Source organism: Gracilinanus agilis, chromosome 3, assembly GCF_016433145.1.
Source record: "Gracilinanus agilis isolate LMUSP501 chromosome 3, AgileGrace, whole genome shotgun sequence".
Taxonomy (NCBI): Eukaryota; Metazoa; Chordata; class Mammalia; order Didelphimorphia; family Didelphidae; genus Gracilinanus; species Gracilinanus agilis.
In genome coordinates this window covers 279,674,645-279,693,571 of record NC_058132.1, presented here as the reverse complement: position 1 = coordinate 279,693,571, position 18,927 = coordinate 279,674,645, and the positions used below count along the sequence as shown (strand labels likewise).

Genomic DNA, 18,927 nt, shown 5'->3' with positions numbered 1-18,927 from the left:
AGAAGTTCTAGGATAGCCTCTCTTTACCTAGTAGTTTTGGTAGTGTCAGTACTAGATGTAGCCGTTATATTGCCTAGAGGGTGCTAGCCTTGCCTTGTTCATAGGAAGGAAGGATTCCCTGTTGCTGAAGTCCATGGTGACCACTCTGGCACTGATAACAGCAGGTGGAGGTCCTGGCTACAGCCACGGTCAGTTCTCATAGATCTAAGAAGGAAAGGAGTTCCCTAATGGTGATGTAGGTGGTTGAGACTGCAAGCTCTTATTTTTGAATCCTGAATCATAGCACCATGCTCATCCTAATATCTATGTGGCTGCTAAGAGCCCCAATTCTAGCCCTGGCCAGCAATTTATGGAGTCCTGAATCACAGTGCCATACTTATCAAGATATTGATGTGAGTACTTGGCTGAGTGATCCATATTCAGAGTAATTTCATGAATTAAGAGAAAGGGATGTAGAGTCTCTATCAGTGGAGCCCATGTGGTGTTTAGTCACAGTTTTGGTCAGTGGCTCATGGACTAAAGAAAGGTACCCATGGCCCCTGCTTGATATGTTGTCCATTTAGCTGGTTTGTTTGGAGTCTGACAAGAAGGGACACGCCTAAGAGTCACTGCAGGAAGTTTTATTAGTGACACATTGGCACTCAAAGCAGCAGCAATCATTCCAGTGGCAGTAAACATAACAGCAAAACTTAACTGAGAATATGGAAGAGGATGAGGAAAGATATTGCCCAGAGGAGTTCCATACCTGAATTTAAGTGATCCTTGAAGGGTGGGGAGGAAGATCTCTGGGAATCAGCTGATAGTGGGAGAGATAATCAAGCAGACCAGGGACTATCAATGATTTCTCTGCTGACTAGGGGTTTCAGTGTGGACATTAGGGTGTTTCTAGGGGATTCCCCACTTTGGCCATCTGGAAGGAAATTTATTTCAAAGTAAGGAGGAGAACATTTTTTACTTTAAAGTGAGAATGGGGTGTTTCCCTCTTGAATATCTCAGCCACTTATCTCCAGAGGTCCAAGAACTGTCCCTTGTCCTAGTTTTGTATTCAATTTTGGTAGTGTTCCTCTGTGGTCAGGTTGGTAGCTTTATAGGGTATATTGTCTGGGCAGGTCAAAACACATTTGTTTTTTTTGTTTTAGCAAAACAGTTAGTAAATTTCCACAGCAACTTAAAATGGAATCATGAGACAAAGCAACAGTTTAGGTCCCAAATAATAAAATAAGCTTTGGGAAAATTAGAAAGCTATCTAGTTTTAGAAATGTCAAAGGATTATATAAAGAAACATTTTCACTATACCAGTGAAAAAATTTCACATATTCACTGTGAAGTTAAGAGATGGAATAGTTGATTCTATCTATACTATGGTCCCAAAGGGTTGCTGACAATTTGCACAGACTTTCAACCACCAATCCTGTTTTCCTTCCAGTATCTGAGCCCTTATGGTGAATATTCAATTGCTTTTTTTTTCCTACTTATGTAACTGCCCACCTAGCTCCAAGTTCCTGGTATAAACTATTTCCCCAGATATGTGCCAGGAATACATATGCTTCTATCAAAACCTTCAAAAAGTCCCTGGAACATTACCAGTTCTGTGAAGTCTTAGTCCCACTCTTGGAATATTCTCTCTGGAGTCCTCATCTCGAGCATTCCTTATAGGAAGATCTGCAGAAAAATGATTCAGCATTATGTGAGCTACTGCTGCTGGGTTCTTAACCTTTTATTGAATCATGAACCACATTGGCCCTCTGGGGAAGCCTTTGGGTCCCTTCCCAAAATAATGTTTTAAATGTGTAAAATAAAGTACATAAGATTACCAGGGCAAATGATTATATTGAAATACAGTTATCAAAATATTTTTTAAAACAAGTTTATAGACCACAGGTTAAGAATCCACATCAGTGCATAACCAATAGCAAATTGTTTGTTGTCTCTGTGAGGGGGAGAGAGAATGTAGAACACAAAATGTGAGAAAAAAATGCCTGCAATTGGGTTAACATGTAAGTGGGAAAAAATAAAATATTACTGTAGGGGAAAAAAAAGAACCTATGTCAGGTTAGATGTATGCATGTGTGTGTGTGTGCATTTGTTCTAATTTGTATAATGGAACAAAGCAACAAAATCCCTGATCCTTATGGGGGAATTGGTCATCAGAATAAAATCATCAGATTAGAGGTGATTAATAGGAACTAAAGAGAAAGATTCCCTCCTGGGTAGAGGAAATAAGGGTATGTTCTAAGTCATGAGGATAAACAGAATACTCTATTGAATCAATATGATGTCCATGGGGAAACAAAAAATTCAAGGAATATGGGCTAGAGGTCAGTTAATTAATAATACCAGACAGTGTACTAAATATTGTAGCAACAAAAATAGACAAAGATAGCCCTTGCCTTCAAGAAGGTCACATTCTCATGAAGAACTTTTCATATCATGGTTTAAATATGGGAAGAAGATCAAGTAGATAGTAAATGAAGGGGGAAAACTCATATTTTTAAGCAAGCTACACTAGGCATTAGTTCAATGACAAGTTGTCTCATGCAACATTTATGCTGGAAATGATATTCTTTCATAGTAATGACATGCTGGATACACCTCCTTTTCAATCAACTATATGGATTTTGCTATGGACAAATTGTGGAGCATGTGACTATTTTGAAAATGTCTCCATTTGTAATTTTCTATCTACCAACTCTTGATTTCCAGGTTTAGTAAGCCAGAAAGGTCATATTTCATTTTTAGCAAAAAAACCCCCCATCATTCTTGCATTGCCATTTCTGTCTTAAGACATTTGTAGAAATTGCCTCTTTTTCTTAAGCTTGGATACAATTCTTTTTTTGCACCAATAATTATGGTTGGTATAGAGGATGCAAACATTGAAAACTTTATGTTTTCACTCCAACTACTGGTTAATTTATTTTTTAATCAGTTCTTTTGCTCTATTTCATTATGCACTCAAATGTTCAAATATCTTGATTGGGCATTCCTTCTAAAAATACAATTCAAAGTCTGTCCACATTTGCCTAAACTATGCAACTTTTGCTTTTATTTAAAAAAAATCATCAGAGGGTGACCTAATGTGCTCTTTTTCTCCTGGAATTGCCAGGTTACCAGTGAGCTATCAGGATGAAAACCTGACATCCCTTATTCTTGCCACTTGACTAGCTCTTGTTACTATTAATCAAGTCCTTAATGGCGTCTTTTACTTCTGTGTTTTGGAGTTATCCATTGATTACATTTGCTGTTTTCTCATGCCCATCATGTGTGTCTCCATTGCCTTCTGTTTGATCCTCATTTTAAAGTAATTAGCAACAGTTATGTTCTTTATCTTGCTTTGGTAAAATGTTGGTACAGAAAAACTGGGTCTTTGCTTTGAAAGGAAATTTGGATAAAAGAGTTGAACTTTGTGATTTCTGAAAAGTAATCAAGCTAGATCCCTTTTCCTGTATGACACTGGATCCAACTTGTTGCCCATCCATACTGTGTGTCTCAGACATATTTATTGTGGGGCAAGCTCTGTGAGCTGTCTTTCAAATGATTGCTGAAATCTGAGCAATGTACATTCTTTTTATATTTGGTTAGCCCAGTATGTCTGGATCCATCAATCTTTTGAGAGATTTCAGATCCTCCCAGGAGGTTCTGTAATCTTTTGGGGCTTGATGTAATCTGCATAAAGTCATCTGAAATTAGAAGCATCTAGAAGACCTCGCCGTGCACAAGGAATCTCTCTCTTTGACCTGGGTTCATTACGCACAATGTGGATAAAGGAAATAGAAATAAAATTCTGAAGTCAAATATTTATTTATGGGGTTTGTTTTTTGACAACACATTCATTTCTACTTTTGTAATTAGTACTAATTTTTCAGTCTACTAAGGCACTACTATGGTTTCTTATACAAATAAAAATGAAGATTTGAGACAATGTTCAACATTCTTTAGGGCTCGAAATTTTCAATTAGTTGAGTATTTCACTCTAAAACATGTTGATGGGGGGATTGAAGTCTCTGAATAGTTGTTTTAGTTTTTCATTTGACTTTTAATGTTTTTATCAAGCCTTGAAACAGTGATATTCTATAGCTTGAATAGCATTACTTGTAGAATTAAATAGAACTTAAGATTTGTGCCTACAAATTTATCAGTGGCAACATTAATATAATGCTAATGAATCTGTTTATAGGAAATAGCAGTTAGACCATAATTTTTTAAAATATCATTTCATTTTGCTTCTATGGCTTTCAATCAATCAAAAAATAAATATTTATTGTGCACCTACTGAGTCAGTTACTCTACTAAGTGCTGGGAATGCAAAAAGCTTACTAGGGGAGATAGCAAATTAACACATATATACAAAAGGACTCTATATAGGATAAATAGGATATAATAATTAACAGTGAAATGGCAATCAAGTTAGGTACTATTATTTTCTTGATTTTTTTTAGAGAGGTGACCTGCTCAAAGTCACATAGTAAATGTTTGAGGGTAGATTTAAGTTTCAGTCTTTCTGACTCTAGACCCAGTGTTCTATCCACTGTGCCACCTAGCTGCTTCTTATGACTTGCTCTACCATCTATTACGTGAAATGACATCTGTAATAAATGTGTTCTTTGTTCTGGTTTTGATATGATCTATGAAAATGAAGTCTAAATAGACCTTGAACTCTGGGGGAGGTGGGTAGAAAAGGGAGGTAGTGCTTTAGAATGAAATAGCAGCGACCATAGGAATGAAGTCAGCAGTTGGGTAAGTCATGCAAAGGTAATTTGTAGCACAAATTAAATCTATCAGAGCAGTATTCGATTTGCAAAAGCTCATAAATAACAAATGAAAGGTCAGAGAACTGTGAAAATCAGAGTACCTATCTTCAATTCTGTTTGTGAGGAAGTATGAAAGATTTGTGGCATGAGCTCAAATAATATATGCATTCAAGAGAAGAAATTCAATAGAAGTTTCAAAATGTCTAGAATACTCAAAAGATATAGTGTCCCTTAGTTGCACCCCTCCCAAAACTCACCCCACCTCCCCAAAAAAGTCAGTTTTCCTAGAATCACAGCTATGAAATTTGGAAGTTAGAACTCCATCCAGCCTGGCTTTTTGGTGACACTAAAAATCCATAGACAATATATATGTTTGTAGACCACATTTTTAACGACCACATTTAGACTAATTACATATCATTTTGTGGATGCTCCTACTAGCAATATTTTTATTTTGTCCTACTAGCAATATCCTAACAGACTGCTTTTTATATACCTAAATGACATTTCGTAATGATTGTGAAAGTATGTAGAATCCTATTTGGGCCTAACAAATAAACAGCCTCACCCATCCTGTTTTTCCCATGGAAAGGGGGAGATGGAAAACTCAGCCCAGGTAATAATGTGAGAGAGATCGCTTATCTATTCTCTCTAGAACAGTTTGGTGTCAGGGACTTGCCATATTGGATCCATCCAAACTACCATTTGTCAAGAAGATGAGAAAAAAAATTTTTAAAGGAGTGGGAAATTCCATCTTTGTCCAACATTGAATCTGTTTAATTCCAAAGAAATATTAATGTTGGAGGAAGTTTATTTCACCTTTTTATTGGGTGAAAATATGACTCCCTGTTTGCATGGGAAAAGGTGAGAAAGAACTCAGGCATAAAATCATTCCCTGAAAAGCAATAGTTTTTATGAGTAAAATGATCTTGGATCCTAGAGATTCAATTTCTTTCAACAAAGCATTTGTGCCTAAAATTAAAAGATAGAACTCATGGTCAATAAAAAGATCTGGATTCCTATTGAACACAAGACATTTGAAAATTCATGTTAAACAAATGTAATTCTGGGGGGCAGCTGGGTAGCTCAGTGGATTGAGAGCCAGGCCTAGAGACAGGAGGTTCTAGGTTCAAACCCGGCCTCAGCCACTTCCCAGCTGTGTGACCCTGGGCAAGTCACTTGACCCCCATTGCCTACCCTTACCAATCTTCCACCTATAAGTCAATACACAGAAGTTAAGGGTTTAAAATTAAAAAAAAAATTAAAAAAAAAATAAACAAATGTAATTCTGGAAAGTCTGACTCTGTACTTTGCCTCTGAGATTAAATAAAACTTAAAGTTTGGGCTTGTAAATACATCAGTGGTAGGTAGCCTTGTTTTTTCTTGCAGGGAAGAGTAGATATGGGCAGGACCCATCTTTCTACTTGAAGGTGCAAGACACTGGTGCAAATTATAGTGCATATTCTCTCACCTAAATTGTTTTCATCTGTGATTCAAATGAACAGCCAGGACTTACTGGAAGAGAAAAGAGAGTCATTAAAAAGGTACTTTAGAGGAAGGTATGGAAGTATAATGTGTCAGTCCCTTCTTTGCCTTAGTTATTATGCTGGTGTTTTGTGTGCATTAACATGCCTTGGGTGACTTTTAGCCACCAGTTGACTGAGGCTTCTTCTTTATAACTTAATTGGTTATTTTGCTAAATTTTAATATAGTTTATAACCTTCAAAGCCTGGGACCCCAGAAATCTGCCTTAATTGGTCATTTCTAAGGGATATTTCTAATCAACATTTGGAGTTATTGTATTTTTTATCTTCAAAATTAGCCTTCTAGTTGAAGAAAGGGAGACCAAGAAAATACCAATAAATATTGTTTGATAAACCTGTTTTCGTATCTCTACAAAATTGCTAGGATAATAATATGTGCACATACACAAATACATAATACAACCATGATGAAGATATGAAAAGTTATCAGGAAGCCCTTTTCAAATCATATTCTATAATATGCCACATCTGTATATTTACACAGCTAACTGAAAGATACAGAGAATATAAGTTCTTTCTAGGCTTGTCATTAAAAAAAACCTTATCACAACATCAATTTTTGTATTTATTTATTGCATTGATTGCAGTATTAGTCACTATGCTAAGCACCAGGGATAAAAAGAGGAAAAAAAATCCTTTCCTCAAGGAACTTGCATTCTTTAGAGGAAATAACATGTACATCTATAAGTATAGGTGTACATCTATATGTATTTAATATACACATGTAGAAGGTAATGAAATGCTTGAGCTGTGTCTTAAAGGAAAGAAAAACTATGCAGGGTGAGAAAGTAAGGCATGGAAGATAATGTCATGATTGCGATCCTGGGAGACTTGAAGGAGACTGAAAGGTGCCTTTAACAGGAATTAAAAAGTTTGGAAGACATTTGGGTTTGGGAAGAAAATGAGTTCTGGTCATGTTAAATTTGAGATCCATCTGGGACATCCTGTTTGAAATGTCCGATGGGCAGTTGTTGCTGTGAAATAGGAGCTTAGGAAAGAGTCTAGGGATTAATAAATAGATCTGGGAGTTATCTGTACAGAAGTGCTAATTAGATTCATTAAGTTACCAAATGAGAAAGCTTGGAAAGAGAAGAGATGGCCTAGGACAGAACCTTGGGGTATAAGTACAATTGGACATGTTATCTGGATGATAATTCTGTTAAGGAATTGAAAATTGTGGATAAGAGGGGAGGAGGGAAGACAGGAGAGAATGTTGTCAAAAAACCCAAAGAAGAGAGTATCTATGAAAGGAGAGTAGTTAACAATGTTTAGTTAACAATGTCAAATGTTGTAGAGAGGTCAAGAAGAATTATGAGGAATGAAGAAAAGGCTCTAAGACTTGGCAATTAAATGATCACTGGTAATTTTGTAAAGAACAGTTTTTTAAAAATTTTTATTTTTATTATCATGCAAAATGCACTCCCATATTTGTCATTGTTTTAAGAGCACACTCATACATAATGAAAACCCCAAAATAAAACCATAATACATTGATGTGAAAGATTGTATGCTTTGATCTGCATCCATCCAACTCCAGCAATTCTTTCTCTGTAGGTTGACAGCATTCCCCATGTAAGTCTTTCAGAATTGTCTCAGATCATTGCACTGCTGCAAGTAGCCAAGTTTTCACAGTTGATCATTCCATATTATTATTGTTACTGGGTACAATGTTCTCCTGGTTCTGCTTATTTCTTTCTGTATCAGTTCCTGCAGATCTTTCCAGCTTTTCTGAAATCATCTTACTTATCATTTCTTATAGCACAATAATATTTCATCACTAACACCATTCCCCAATTGATGGACATCCCCTCAATTTCCAATTGTAAAGAATAGTTTTAAGAATGGTTTTGTCAGAATCCAGATTGCAAAGGATTGAGAAATGAGAGAACAGAAAATGGGAAACAAAGAGAGTTGATAGTTTTTTTCTGGGAGTTTTATTAGGAAAGGGAGGAGAAGTAAAGGATGATAGCTTGAAGGGACGGTGGTGTCTCACAGGATGCTTGTTAACACCAGAAGGATCGGGAATGTCATGACCAACATTTTTACTTTGTAATAACAATTTTTCCCTACTATCTCTATTTTCTTTGCTGTATAGATTAAAACAACAAGAGCAACAGCATAAAACTTTGAGTCACAATTGACACAGCTTGATTTTTCAAGAATTCTTACATGCCTGTTATTCTAGAATTACTAATGGCTTATTGTTTTGACTCATAAGATTCCCCAAAGCTATATGAACAAAAATAACTTTGTTAAAATGGCCTTCGAATGATTAATATCAAGTGAACATAAAAAAAGAAAGACTTTCATCCATAGTGTTTGCCACTATTGTGAAGAACATCCCATCTAAATAGAAGAGAGATTCCCTATCCTCCTTGGGGAACCTTTTCCCAGTTTGAGTGCCCAGAGGGCAAATTCAAGTTGTCTGTGAGCCCAGATAATGGAGAGAGTTGAGGGAGAAAGTGCATGTGTTGGACCACTGGAAAGAGGGGTGAAGCATGCAAAAAAAAATGACCTCGGGCTCTGTGAAGAGGGGGACCGAGCAGCTCCCCTAGTGCCAGCTGTGCACGTATGCCACATCTTGGTCAGTGCTGCTCTAGATGATGAGGGTCTTTCCAATATTTGTTTTTATAGATGACATTATGCTGATGACATCAAGCCTCAGAGCAGTGCAGCCTTCTAAATGGGACTCATTATCACTTAAAAGTGATACTCACATGGGGAAAACCAAACTCACATAGCAGGCATTTAATAAATGCTTGTCAAGATTAATTTGTTGTTGAAGAATCTTGTTGTACAAGGTATAATGGAAGGCTAATAGGCAGCATGGTAGAGTACCAGAATTAGGATCAGGAGGAACTGACTTTGAAACCCACCTCTGGTACTCAGGAGTTATGGGACCCTAGGTAAGTCACTTAACATTTCCTGTATAAAATAGGGATATTAGCAGATAATAAAAAGCATTTGAATGGATCAGATAAGATAATGCACAGAACATGCTTGTAAACCTCTCAGTATTATATTCGTTAATTATTATGTACAGGATATTACATAGAACTGGTTATAGATGTATATGCACACATACATATAGTTAGCATATAGACACTATCTATATTGGACATGGAAAAAGGTTTCCTAGGGAAGGTGGGGTCTGGGGGACTTGAAGGAAGCCAGGAAGAAGAGATGAGGAGGGAGAGAATCCCAGGCATTATGACAGCCAGTGAAAATACCCAGAGTCAAGAGGAATGTCTCCTGTGAGGAAAGTAAGAAGGTCAGAGTCATTAGATCACAGTAAGTAAGGTGTGAGAAGACTGGAAAGGTGGGGAAGGAAAGGGGAGGCAGGTTATGAAGAGCTTTGAATGTCAAACAGATTTTATATGTGATCCTGGAGGTGATGGGCCCCCCCCCGAATTTATTGAGGGGAGAGGGAATGACATCAAACGTATACCCTAGGAAGATCACTTTGATAGTTGAGTGGAAGATGGATTATAGTGAGGAGAAATTTGTGGCAGGGAAGCCTTTAGCCCAAGTGTGAGGTGATGATGCTTCAGAGTGGTTGCCAGTGTCAGAATAGAGGAGAAGGGATATTATGAAGGTAAAATCAACAGGATATGGGGAGTAAAAATGAAGAGTTGAGGATGGCATCTAGATTGAAAGTGTGAGTGTCTGAGAGGATGATAGTACCCATCACCCATAACAAAGACATGAGAAAGAGGAGATGGTTTGGGAGGAAGATGAGTTCTGTTTTGGGCATATTGGGCATAAGATTTCTCTAGGACATCCAATTCAAGATTTCCATAAGGCAACTAGGAAGGCAAGACTGGGTAAGCAAAATGGAGAATAATTAGAATAGAGATGATATATGAATATCTCGGAGCTGGGAGCAGAGAAGAGTCCAATAGAGCCCTCTGGATGATTAGTGGGCATTAATGAGGTCCTAGATCCATCAAAGTATTGAATTATCTTGCTGTAAAAATAAAACTGATCACATCACTGGTTTGCTTTCTTAAATGAAATCATTGATTTTTTGACAATGACAAACAGTGCATATTGCTAAAAGCTGAAGGCTGACAGATATCCATGTTTTAAGTTGTGACAATAGTGTAATTTCAGATGAAAATGGAAAAAAATTCACAGTACTACAAACTCCAAGAAGTACTATGTTTCTGGTGAATACCTTAAAGAAACTATTGTTGAATAATTATTATAAAAAAGTCACTTGGGACATTTGATAAACCTGAAATACAGCCTTAGACTTTTGCATGCATTATCCTATGAATTCTTTTGACATGTCACATAAACAATGTCAGTTGGATTTTAATTATATCTAAACAAAATTGTGTTTCTGACTTTTTGGTGAATTCATTATCCTAATAGGAAGAATTCAAGAAACATTTTTAGAGTACCTACAATATGCATATCTCTATGCTGATTAACCAGTGGGATTCCCAAGAAGTATTATTATTCTCAACCCCTAGGAATCCCTGATCTCATCGGTGAGATACATGTGAAGGAAAGAAATACAGTAAAAAAAAAATAGTATGTAATTATGGGTCATAATGAATAGTACAGAGGCTGTACAACACTAAAGGACTATAAGAAGTCTGAGAAATTGGCTGGAGTAGAATGTTAGAATTGGAAGGAAATTTAGTGAAGGAAAACTTCTTGGAACAAAATAGAAAAAGAAAAGGAAGAACTTTCCAGTTAGGTAGAACCTCATAAATAGGCATAGCGATGGGAATAAATATGCCTTATTTGTAGAACAGTAAGGATGTTAGCATGGCTAGAACAGAGAGCTGGAGATATTGTTGACAAGGGCATTGAACATCAGATCTAGAAGTTATACATTTTCCCATAAACACTGGGGAGCCATGGAAGGTTTTGGAATGGGGAAGGACCTGGTGTTGTTTTAGGAAGATATTAATGAAGATAATCAGGGGCACAAGATTACTTCCATCAAGGATGCTGCATGAAGTAACACAGAGAGACTGATGGGAGACCATTTCAATAACAGAGAAGCAGAAAGCTAGGACATAGTTTTTGAGGCAAAGCTATAGTTAGATAGATACAAGTAGAGACTAAAGCCAAAAACAACCCTCCCAAAATGGAAAAAAAAATCAAAGGTAAAAAGGACTACTAGGGAGTTAGTAAGTCAAGAAACATTTATTAATCATCTACTATATGCCAAGTACACTGTGCTAAGTGCTAGGGATACAAAAAAAGTCAAAGACAAAGGGAAAAAAAGACAATTCCTGTCCTCAGGTAGTTCACAATTAAATGGAAGAAACAACAGAAAAACAAAAGAAATAGGTTGTACTAGAACAGAAAAGGATGAAGGGATTATAAGATTGTTTCATAATAAAACTTGAATTTAATTCAAGCCTATAAAAAGATATTCTTGCTTCAAGTTCTTTTTTTATATAAAAGTGTTTATAGGCTGTCATCTACTGCCTAAATTTTCCGCTCTACTTTGGCTAATTTTATTGAAGCTGATTTCTAGAAATGAAAACTGATTCTACTAATAGAATAATCTTGTGATTAATGGCACATTCATGGTTTGAGGACCAACATAGACCATGCTTCTTTTCTCCCAAATCCAAAAGCCTCCCATCTCTAAATTTCCACTGCTGAGATTACTCAGCAAAACTTTAGGTATGGTACTAGGGCCATGCCATCAGCCAGGAAACTGTTCTGAACTTTAGTTCCCAGCTTAATTGTTGTCTCCCTCTGGCAACTGTTTTCTGGCCTCCATGAAGAAATAGCTGGGTTTCATTAAAATTCAATCTCTCTTGATACAATCTCAATGGGATTTTAGAGGTGACTGCTACTGAGGGAACCTTAGTAGTCCTGATTAAGTATACATTTTGGGTTGGAATTCTATAAGTGCTCTAAAATTACGTCTTATAAGACCTCTCCCTCTCTCTGCCCCACTCCCACGTGCCCTCTGTCCCTTTTCTCTTCCTAGCCTCTTTTGCTGTACCCAGTGCCAGGAACTTAGCCAAGTCTCTAGAGGTTTTTTCAAACTGGATATTGAGATGTGTTGGCGGCTGTGTGCTCATGGGATGTCTTTCTTCATATTTCAGTCACAATTTCTATCCAGTAATAAGGAGCGCCTGATCCCAGGATCTCTGCATGAGTGAGGCTCCAGTCTGCAATGGAACCTTGGCCTGCACTGGCCTGGGCACTCCTCCTCAGCCTCCTGGCCGACTGTCTGAAAGCTGCCCAGTCCAGAGACTTTACGGTGAAAGACATTATCTACCTCCACCCTTCAAGTAAGATCACGTTTCCTACATTTGAGAAAGGATGTCACTTGTTTTCAAGAAGCAAATGTGTTGAAAAGTGGCCAGGACAAGGCAGCCTTCAATGTGGGCAAACTTCACTTGGCTTAAGTTGGTGATACAATAGTGGCTTTATTTTTTAGGTTTACTTTTCCAGAAGGCAAACTCATTTCGAGATGGTGGTTGTTGTTTTAAAAGCAAACTATTAAGTTCATTTTCTCTAACTCCTCTATAATTAGTCTACTTTCAAATATCTTTCTCTTTTATGCCAGACTTTAGTCATTTAGCCAAGTGGACTCCTATGTCCCATTTATTTAAAGAAATTGATTCCTTCATATTCAAAAAACTTCCTTGTCTTCATTAATTTCTTATTATATTCAGATTTTTCAGAAATTCAGAAAAAAAGTTATTTTTTTCACACCAACCACCATCTTTTTTTCCTATTTTTTCAGTTCTCATTCCTACATATATGGGAATCTCATTCCTATTGGAATGAGAACTGAAAGAATTGAGAAAAAGATGATGATAGGTTTGAAGAAATCACCACAGGGATATATACTTCCCAAAGGAATGAGTTGTTCTGACTGGCGATCTCATCTAAACCACTCTACTTAGCTGTTTCCAGGGCATACTGCATATTCCATTCTGCCATCCACCAGGACATACCAAGTCTGAGCACCTTCTCTTCCTCCCCTGCCCCATGCATATACTATACTCTTAACTATTCTTCCAATGTTTTCCTTTGTTCTGGGGGCAATAATAAAATCAGTGCTTCCATTACTACTGCAGAGTGAGAATTTGACTGTCCTATTACTCTGCTTATATTCCTTGTGATTTTTTCAGATCAAAATTTCCTTCCTTCACTACCATTCCCCTATATGTAGGCAGCTTTCTATTAGAATATAAGCTCCTTGAGGGCAGAGATATCTTACCTTAGTATTTGTGTCTCCAGGGTCTCTTCCTATTTCTAATAGTAGGGGTTTGGTATCTGCTTGTTCATTCATTCATTAATTAGCCAATTCATTCATTCAATCTACTTTTTGTTCCCTTCAGTATATTTCTGTTTGTTGGTCTTCTCTCTTGCCCCCATTGTGAAAAGTTGAGTGTATGTGTAGACATAAGTATGTCTTTCTACTGCTATTGTTCCTGCCTCTAAACACATTCTTCATTCATCGGTGCTTTCTGAAATACTAAATATTTAGAGACTTCTCTCTTCTAATTTAGATCTGAATTTGATAATTTAATTTAGGTAGTTAGCTTAGAGATTTGGAATTTTGCTTCCATTTTCTCAGTACCAAGTCACTATCAATGTCCAGAAAATACTATAATGTGTTGGCTTCTTGCATCTGATTTCATTCAGCCTGGAGCTGAATATTAGTTAACTATATAAATAGGACACTAGTCACCCTGCTTAGCCTTATAGGGCTGGTCATTTCTTTTCCGTTCCATACAAAGAGGAGAAAAAGATTCTTTTTTTCCAGACTGTTTTTTTGACCTTTATCCTAAATAATGTATTTTTCCTGTTCCATTTATTTTAATATGGTAGGAATTCCATCTACACAAAATATAACCATTTTGTGCCTCACACAATGATTTTCATGAATTATGTCTGAAAGAAATTCATTATCCTCTGGAGTGAACCTCTTTAAGATTACTTGAACTGGTCCTCGGGCAACAGACAAATAGTCCAGCGCTTGGCCTGTACATGAAACCTCTTAAGCTCAACAGGACCTGTCAGAACTTGCATTTGGCTGGCATAGCTTTGGAGCACTCGGAGTCAGTCCTATGTACAACGAGCCCTCAGAATAAGGAGTGGTGTGGATCAGGGTCTGTAGCATTCCGTTTTATATATGCATATATTTTTATTTTATTTTATATAATTTATATATGTGTGTATATGTATGTGTGTATAGATGCATATACTAGTATATGCATATATAGTATATATGTATGTATATGTATATATATAAAATTTCTAAATATATATAACTGAATGTTGTATATATAACTGACCCATATATATATATATGCCTTATATATAATATACATTTATTTATATATTTAATGTGTTTATATATGTTATATATATTTTATGTTATATGTTATATATTTATATATTTAACTTAACGTGTTATATATGACCCATTGAATTAAATATATAAATATTTAATGATGATGAATAAATATAATAAACAATGTGTATAAATATATAAATATATTAAAATAAATGTATATATAAATACATTCAGGGTATGTGTTTATAAAAGACACTTTGACTTGGGCACATGCAGATTCAGTAGTAAGGGGGGTAGTGAAATAATAAAGTATATAAAAGATGTTCTTAAAGAGGATACTGTGATAGAATAGTTTGCTTGATGATCACAAAGTATCTTTCAGCTCTCCCTCTGAAGCCAGGAGAGACTTCCCTTTACTAGGCTAGTACACGACTACTTAGAGACTAAATATATCTATAAAAATCCATTTATTTGCATTTAAAGAATATGAATATAAGGATTAGAAACAAGGAAAACCTTAACACGAAGGGGAAACTAAATATCCACCAACTCGGCAAAGTCTTCTGTTTCTTGAAGCTACTCGGAACTGCTATCACTTACTAAACAACCCAAGACACTATCTGACTAAAGCTAACTAAATCCTTATATAAGGGAATCAATTATTTATAGTAAAAAGTGTCTCCAAGTAAACAAAGTCCGTTAGCCCAATGTATCAGAGGCTGACTCCTAGAGTGTAGCTCTGAGATAGCTCAGAGCTCAGGCAAGCAGGCCTTTGGTCTTTCTCCTCTCACAAGCAGTTCTCCAACACAGCAGATCTGCTGGCTTCTTCTCCTCCATGTTATTTCACAGTAAGGAAAGGGAAAACCCTTCCAGATGATCCCAGAATTTTATCTCTTTCCTGTCAGCAGCAGAGATAGATCCAGAGAGACAGATTTAGTTGGTCTGTCTTCTCCCTAAGCTGGAGACCAACTAACTGCTCAGAACTCCTGCTTGCTCTCTCCTTCAAAGTTCCAAGCTCATGCCCAGAACTCTCTCTCTTGCCTGCAGTCTCAGAGACGACGCCTTTCTAAAATTCTATATCTTATCAATCTATTACTAATTTCCTATTTTCCTTACTACAATAGCAACAGGACAAGCGTAGGGATGCCTACTCTAATACATTGGCCCCAGGCTAAAGCTTCTCCAAGGTTGTATCTACCCAAATAAAGTGAAGAGGAGAAAGAAGTGGTCACATCAATAATTTAATCCCTAAATCACTTCTGCCACAATCATTTACAAAGTATAGTCTGAGGAAATGTGAACATTTGCTGATTGGTAATAATGACAACAGTAAGTTTCCCTTTAAATAATGCTTTAAGTTTTTTTGGGAAAAAAAAGTACCTTATATCCATATTTCATTTGATCATCATAATAGACCTATGAAATAAGTTATATTCTTAGTCTCATTTAACAGATGGGGAAACTGAGGATGCAAGAGTAATTTACCTACTCTTATTTGGGTCAGGATGAGAACCCAGCTCTTCCTTTCTAGGTGGCATAATAGATAAAACTTGGTGCCAGGAACTTGGAGTTTGGAACTGAGAAAACATGGATTCAGCTCTTGCCTCAAGCAATGACTAGCTCTCTGACCTGGAACAAAACACTTTACCTGTCTATGCCTCAGATTCCTCATCTGTACCATGAGAAGGTTTAGATTTGATCTCTGAGATTTCTTTTAGTTCTGAATCTATGATCTCTAACTCCAAACCCAGTGATCTCTTGGCAGCACTGCCCAAATGGGGAGAATGATTTATAGATTTAAAAATGTAAATATAATGCTCCCTCTAATAACCGAAGGCAAAAAAATAAATCCAACTGTAAATCTATGTAAGGTGCTCAGGAGATGCAAAGGCCTTGAAAATATCTCTGATAGGAGTTTAAAATGCAGAGAAAGACAATAGAATTACTTCTCTTCTGGGCAAGGATTTATTCTTTTAAATTCAAGTCAGAGACAATGTCATTACTAAAAGTCCTCTTTCAAAGATGTCTTGACCCTTTGGGTACTGAATGGTCTTAAATGTATTTCAATACTTGATAGAGGGACATCGAACCATTTTTAGATTGGAATTTTATAGTCAGCCTTTCATGGGCAGATAGATGGAGAGAATACCGGGCCCAGAGTCAAAAAGACCCGAGTTCAATACTTATTAGTGTAATTCCACACTTACTAGTGTAATTCCACACTTACAATACTCAGATACTTACTAGTGTAATTCCACACTTACACTAGCTCTGTGATCCTGGGCAAGCCACTTAACTATGTTTACCTCAGTTTCCTCATCTGTAGAATGAGCTGGAAAAGGAAATGGCAAAACACTCAAGTATCTTCACAGTCAGACGTGACTGAATAGGCAGTTTTCTATATATTAACTCTTACAAATGTGTTTCAGGCAAAAGATGCTAAAAAGAACCTTAGAGTGAGGCCACTGAGGATTTTCTAAGCACCTTCTTTGTTCTAGTCACTGTGCTAAGTTCCAAAGGCCATTAAATACATTTCTTCCATTTTACAAAATGAGGAACAGAAAGGTTGGTTGATTTACCCAAGGTCATAAAGGTTAGTAAAGTATCTGATGTGGAATTTGAATCTAGACCTTCCTAACTTTAAATCCGATGACCTATTTATTATACCACACTTCCTTTCATTTTGATTTTTGAGTATTTTAAAATTTTGTCTAATTCTCCATTTTATGTGTATAGATTTAGTCAGGAGGTGAAATGAACAGTGTCTATGGGGAAAACTACTTAGCCAGAATTCCATAATGTGAGATTTCAACCATCTATTTGAACAAGAGGAACAATGGTGATGCCTATTGGGGTGTGGAGATTGCATGTTTTTTGCTGAAAATGGATTAATTAAGTGTAGATCTGTTTTTTGGCAAGCCCTGAATAATTGTCAGATTGTAATAACTGAGATCAGTATTAGAAAGGAACTTCAATGCTCTGATGGATTCACGATCATATTAATGGGAGATTTCCCCCATTGACATAGGGTGCAACCATCTCTCCCCTTCCCATTTTATGCCATTCTTGGCCATTTCCTTTCATAGGTGATCTACTCAATACACTAGAGACCTCTTTTATAGACCTTTTAATAGTTCATGGATGCCAAGCTATCACTTGGATTGTCCACTTCTTACTCCCTTTTCTCACTTCCTGACCAGCTCATCTCCTTATCCTGGGTATTGCTCCAAGGCAGAAGAGTGTTAAGGGCTAGGCAATGGGGGTCAAGTGACTTGCCCAAGGTCACATAGCTAAGAAGTGTCTGAGGTCAGATTTGAACCTAGGACCTCCATCTCTAGGCCTGCCTCTCAATCCACTGAGCTACCCAGCTGCCCCCACTCTAATGTTTTTTGTAACACTTTTCATTATAATGTGCTATGGCCAGCTTGTGTCTACTAAGAATCTTGTAATTATCTTTTGGCCTGTTTTTAATTTCAGTTCTTCAGAGATTGTGCAATTATTAAAGAAAAGGTTTTAAAATTCATCATTTGGGGTTAGTTAAGTGATTTAGTGGATTTAGTTTCCAGTCAAGCATGGAGACAGGAGGTTCTGGCATCAAATATGACCTCAGATATTTCCTAGCTACGTGACCCTGGGCAAGTCACTTAATCCTAATTGCCTAGCCCATACCACTCTTCTGCCTTGGAAATTATACTCAGTATTAGTTTTAAGACAGAAGAGAAGGGAAGAGACAGACAGAGACAGAGAGAGACAGAAAGAGAGAGAGAAAGACAGAGACAGGGACAGAGAGACAGAGACAGAGGGAGAAAGGGGGGGAGAGACAGACAGATAGACAGACAGAGAAAGAGAGAGGGGGACACAGAGAGAGAGACAGAGAAAGGGACAGAGAGGGACAGAGACAGAAAGAGAAAGGGGGAGAGACAGACAGACAGAGACAGACAGACAGAGAGGTAGGAGAGAAAAAGGGGGAAGAAAGAGATAAAGAAGAAAAGAAAAGGAAAGAAAAGAAAAGAAAATGAAAGAAAGGAAAGGAAAGGAAAGGAAAGGAAAGGAAAGGAAAGGAAAGGAAAGGAAAGAAAAGAAAAGAAAAGAAAAGAAAAGAAAAGAAAAGAAAAGAAAAGAAAAGAAAAGAAAAGAAAAGAAAAGAAAATTTACTATCTCAGAGCTGATTCCATGGAAGCTAGATGGCACAATGGATAATGTTTTGGAACTAAAGTCAGGAAGTAGGAAGTTCTTTGGTTGTTTTCAGTAGTGGCTGACTGTTGCCAAAGATCCTGGAAGGGCTTACCATTTCCTTTTCCAGCTCATTTTACAGATGAGAAGACTGAGGCAAAAAAGCTTA

General features: G+C 36.9%; 1 protein-coding gene across 1 annotated transcript in view; it reads left to right on the top strand.

Moving 5' to 3' along the window:
* Positions 1–12,446: 12,446 nt before the first annotated feature.
* The window catches only part of LYPD6 (LY6/PLAUR domain containing 6), a 28,272-nt gene continuing 21,791 nt past the window's right edge, over positions 12,447–18,927 (top strand). Inside the window, exon 1 of the mRNA XM_044666593.1 lies at positions 12,447–12,564. Within this exon, the coding sequence (XP_044522528.1) occupies positions 12,447–12,564 (118 nt within the window). The remainder of the gene's footprint in view (positions 12,565–18,927) is intronic.